Here is a 5,511-nt window from a genome sequence, read left to right as displayed (position 1 = left end):
CTCTTTCCCAACCTTCTTTTATTGTTTTTCATGTTCAATTGCAAAAAAGAACCGTCAAAACCTGTAAAAAATTGCTCTTGAATGGGTCATTGCACTGTGGTGCTTTAAAATGGCATCGCAGTTCCATGCTTTTGGTTTGAACACAAGGTTTCCTCAAAGAGTAGAGTTGCGACAAAATTTGTGAATGTTATAATTTTATTTTTATTAAATTTAAAAGCTATATAAAATTTAATATTATTTACAAAATTATAGCATATAATTTTAACATTAGAATATATATATATATAATACATAAAATAAATTAATAATATTTAATTAATAACAATAAAATTATAACATTTCACATAATTTATATATCTTTTATAACATTATCTTATTTATTAAATACTATAATTATGTTAATTTATGTGTAATAATAATTAGTATTAATTTAACATATATATAAATTTAAATATATAAATTATGCAAAAGTATTAATAATGAATTTTATTAAATAGTAAATATTAATTAATTTTAAACTATATAATAATATTTTAAAATTATAATATAAATCAATATATGTTATAATTATGTATATTATGTTATTATTTGAGCTTGATCTGTGAAATTGAAGGCTCTGTGTTGGCACTTAATCAGTAGACACTACATAATAACACAAAAATCTCTTCACGGGTTCTTTGTCGGTGAAATTGTAATAAAAGCTTTTTAGCCCCACTTATTTGGGTTTATTTGTGCTATTTGTTAATTTTTACTGCTGAGACCTCCCTTTTTCAGTCAGGCATTTAAAAGATTTGAGCTTTCGGCGCAGACATCTGTCTCATCATGGACAAACAAACATTCTAAATGGCCTATAGCTCCACTCCCTTATGATTTACTGAAATTTCTGCTGAAATCACATGTGATTTTGTACTTCCGAAGTAGAGGATCATCATCATGTGAAGCCCTAGTGGTGATTAGGAGTTAAACTATTGCATTTTGTTCTTGATTTAGGCAAAGGATTCTCTGTTGCACCTTTAATGATATGATGCTTAATTCTAAAGTTTTGTCGAAGCCTTCATTCTGGACTGCTTGCATATCTCGTTCATCAATGGCTGTGCCTCTATTGCCATCCACCTCGTTGACGTCAATCGTTGAAGGCCATATTGGTCCTATGCAAAATCTAACTAGTGTTGGTAGTATTCAAAATTTCAGTTCAAGTTGTTACAGTCCATGGGATGACTTGAGCAGTTCAGCCTGTAGTTTCATCGAGGGCAATGATGGAAAATCCTCCAATAGTTGCAAGTAAGTACTATTTTTTTTTTTCTGAAGTTCTTCAGTATTTTCTTCTTTTTTATTTTTAATTAGGCTTTTCTTGCTAAATTTTCTATTTTAATAATTGTTTGCCTTGCTTCAAATGCCTTGTTATTTAACTTGTTTTCACGTTGTGATTTTTTATTTGATTTTCCTTTTCCAACCTTTTTTCTTTGATTGAGTCTTGATAGTTTTTGTATTCAGATTTCTGCTGTAAGGGATATACCATCTTCATTTGTACTTGTTTAATTGCTGTTTTTATCCTTAATGTAAACAGTTTTGGTTATGTATCTTGCTCATTATCTTAGCTTTGACTGCGTTCCAATCATGCGCTGTTCCAATATCTTCTTTAAATTATGTCTTTTTCACTAGGCTTTCTCTATATATTTGAAGCAAATCTTTATTTATGCCTTTTTTTCCCTTACGGATTGATGCTGAAGTTCAGCTTTAAAGTTCATGGTGCCATTTGGTTCTTCTTTATGCATAATTTATTTTATTTTGTTTTTTTTGGATTGTTATGATCCTAGAGTTCTTGCATCAAATCCCTGTTGCCTATTCAATGTCAGATCTAAGTTATGCATTTTTTTTTCTTAGAATAGACAGACATGACGCTGAAGTTCTGATGTGAAATCCAGGTTAACTATCCTCATGACTATTCTTTGACACATGGTTATTTTGCATTTTGATTATTTTTTTTCTTTATGAATTATTTTTAATGCATAAAAAATGATACTTAGATTCTGGCAGGAAGTCTTGGTTAGCCTTTCTGTAGGGCTGTAAATGAACTAATAATAAATAGTGAAAACAATGGTAAAATATTAGAGGGCTTAATTCTTATTGATGCAAAGAGGGATATAAATACCCATTACAGGACTTACAGGTAAGGAAAACAATAAAAACAAAATACAGTAGGCAAGGAAAGAAATAATATTAAATATAAGAAGCAGGAGAATATAATCATCATTGAGATCTTTCAACAAATAGGCTGTTTATTAATAAGCTTTGGTTCATTTGCAGCTCTGCTTTTCAATGTCAAATCCAATTTATGCAATTTTTTTACTTTAGATGGCACAAAACTGAAGTTGTCTTACGAAATCGATGTTATCAGTCTTCATGATTGATCTTTAATCTTTGATAGTGTTCACTTTTCTTTCATACAGACAAGATTTGAATGTCTTGTTTATGCAAGTTCCAATATGAAATATAGCACCCTTTTCTTCATGGAGTTCAAATTGCTCTTTTTGATTTCATTTCATATGCAAAAAAATATCAAATTGGAGAGCTGATGTTGGACGCCATAATGACTAAGATATTTTAATGCAAATTTAATGAGATATTCGGAGTAATGCAACACTCACTCAAACCTTTGTAAGCCAAATGCTCTTAATTTTATAAACTATGAAACCTTTTTTTTTAATTTTTATTTATTTTTATTTTTTATTTTTTTTTGAAAATCATCATTTCATGTGATTATTCAATAGTCTTCCATAAGAAACAATGCTTAGAAATTTAACTATAATGAGTTGAAATCCATACAATCGCTGACATTCAGACTAATTTGACTTGAGTACATTCATTCATATAAAATTAAATAACAAAAACTAGAGTGAATAAAAATAGAAGGAAAAAAATTTCCAATGTAGTAGAGTTAAGTGTCACATTTGTAGAAGATGTTAATTTTTCCAAAAAATTATCATTTGTCCCAATTGATCGAGATTATACTCTTCGAAATAAAAAAAATAAATGATCCGATAAAAACTTTATTCAGATCAAAATAAATTGAGTTAGTCCATGTCTATGACTCGTATTTAAAACTACAAAATTTTTCTTAGGGTTTATAGAAATTTGAAGAAAAGTTGGCCATCAATAATTGAAAATGGTTGCAACAAAAATACTCCAGCCTTAAATATCCTAGAACCCCAACAGAGCTGGAAATGCAATATCCAATTTATAAGGCATAAGTGCAAACTATCCCAAATGCGTTATACTTGAAAATATTATTTTATTGAAAAATATAGAAAGATATTTCATTGCATTCTATTTTTGAAAATAATTATTTTGATATATAGAATTATACGTTAATTCTTAAAGAAGAGAGAGTTATTGAATTAATTTTGATTTTAATAAAATTTTCCGAAGTTGTATTTAGATAATACTGTTCATCCATTATTAACAAGGGGTGGATTTCTGGCAATTCTATTTGTGATTACATGCAACGGTAGATCTGTACATGAACGGCTTTGATGGAAAAATACAAAAAAATTGAATGTAACATAATAATTTATATATGCCTGTATAAATGCCACTAGTTAATCAATAAAACTCCTAGCATTTAGCCATTTTACCATTCCACGAACAGTAGGGAAGCGAAACAGAGAGTTGGCTGTTGGGAGAATTAGAAGCGGAAATAAGAGATGAAGGCGAAGAGATGAAGGAGAAGGGAAAGGGAGAAAAAATGAGAGGAAGAAGAGAGGGAACAGAAAGAGCCAGATATAAGAAATTTTGTTTTGATTTAAAGTTGAGGTTTTGTTGTTTTGTTAATGAATCAATTATCATTACTTGAAATATTCTGGCCAGGACAAATATATGCCATTAAAGCACTTTTATAGCTGGTCATGCAAATGGCCATTTCAAAATTCCAATTTGTAGGTGACCATTCTTTGTAAGGCTAATAAAGGAAAGGAAATACTACATATCTCCCTATGTTTGTCTTTTGAATTATTTGGAGTATTTCAAATAAAGGAGGGATTGACCAAGCTCTTCTTGAAAAGAAAATCAATGCAATTAATAACACGGGATGAATTTCAAAGTTAAATCTTTTGAGGCAATACTCATATGGAAAGTTAAATTTCGGCTAAGCATGAAGTGATCCTGAATTTCTTACTAGCTCCTTAAATTGGCAAGTGAACATTTGACCAAAGCGTAAAGCAGAGTTGATGGGTTCGGTCAAACAAAAAACTAGCAAGAATTTTGTTTCAATTTAAAATTTAAATAATTTATTTCATGCAATTTTATCTTTGGGTCAAATTTTCCTCTCTTTTCTGTGCTCATGTAATGTTATAAATACAGTGTCTTCATGTAGGAGAGATAGATTGATGATGAATTAAATTAATTGAATTTGGGTTCGCCTTTGCATGGTACACCTATGGGTATGGCTTGGTGTTTCTCCTTTGGAGAAATTAGTGGGTTTTCTGTAAAATAATCTTTGAAACCATTTCCACACGTGGACAATCATAGTGACATCCCTCCACCTCACCACATCACTCTCCTCCAAATTTTATATCAAAGCAAAAAAGATCTTCTTGCATGCATGTCATATTGAGTCTGCTGATTCTTTCATCTTGTTGTATAGCTTTTGTGAGTTTGTCTAAAATTGTATTGTGGTGTTCTCTTTTCTTCTTTCTAATATCGGAGTTAACCCAAACAACAATAGAAAATCATTTATTATTGAAAGCAAATATGAGGTTACAATAAAATGTACTTGAAGGGGAAACCACAACACACACTACATGTAAATGTACGTTAGGGTGGATTCCAGTTGATGACAATGACAGGTAGGGGGCTTGGAGAGATGGTGGCGAGGTAGAGAAGGGGTTTTCGGGTTGTGGAAGAGGGTTGACAACGTTTATGGGCTGCTGGAGCAACAAGACAGTAAGGGACGACAGTCCAAACATAAGCAATATGCTCTTTGGGGCTGTTGGATAGTAGGAAAATAGCAAAGGGAAGGCGTTGCATGCTGCGGCGGCGACGGTGGAGGGCTGGGACAACGTGGAAACCCTCCTTCTCTACCTTGTTGATTGGAGGGCTAGAACAGCGATGGTAGGGGGGTATGGGGTGGTTGGAATGTTGAGGGTTTGCTGAAATAGCAAGAGGGAGGGCTGGCGGCTGATTCAGAAGGAGGACAACAATGGTTGTGAAAGGGAGGTGGCTGGAAAGAGGAGAAATACAAGAAAGAACAACGACGGGAGGAAAGAAATTGGTAGCAAAGCGAGTGCGGGGAAGGAAAAGTCGAAGATAAATGCTCAAGTGGGAACGAGCTACAGCCGGGGCACCACTCGACCCTTGGGGTCACCACTTGGATGCATTACAGTTGGAGCACCGTCTTATCTTTGGATACAACCCTAGATGGGGAACATCAGATGTTGATGGCTGTCTTGGCAAAAATATGAGCCAAAAACAGACCTAAAACAAGACAAATAACACACACACAGATATATATAT

At 32.3% G+C, this 5,511-nt stretch overlaps 1 protein-coding gene across 2 annotated transcripts in view; it reads left to right on the top strand.

Annotated features, from left to right (window-relative positions):
- Window positions 1-5,511, top strand: part of LOC110023367 (hydroxymethylglutaryl-CoA lyase, mitochondrial-like) — an 81,572-nt gene that overhangs the window by 9,125 nt on the left and 66,936 nt on the right. For both annotated transcript variants that reach the window (XM_020722753.1, XM_020722762.1), the window contains exon 2: window positions 991-1,281. In XM_020722753.1, coding sequence (XP_020578412.1) covers window positions 1,022-1,281 — 260 coding nt within the window. In that variant the 5' untranslated portion in view covers window positions 991-1,021. The remainder of the gene's footprint in view (window positions 1-990; window positions 1,282-5,511) is intronic.

This window comes from Phalaenopsis equestris, unplaced genomic scaffold, assembly GCF_001263595.1.
Source record: "Phalaenopsis equestris unplaced genomic scaffold, ASM126359v1 Scaffold000002, whole genome shotgun sequence".
NCBI classification, from domain to species: domain Eukaryota; kingdom Viridiplantae; phylum Streptophyta; class Magnoliopsida; order Asparagales; family Orchidaceae; genus Phalaenopsis; species Phalaenopsis equestris.
Note: the sequence above shows the minus strand (reverse complement) of the source record. Positions and strands in the feature narration are given on the sequence as shown.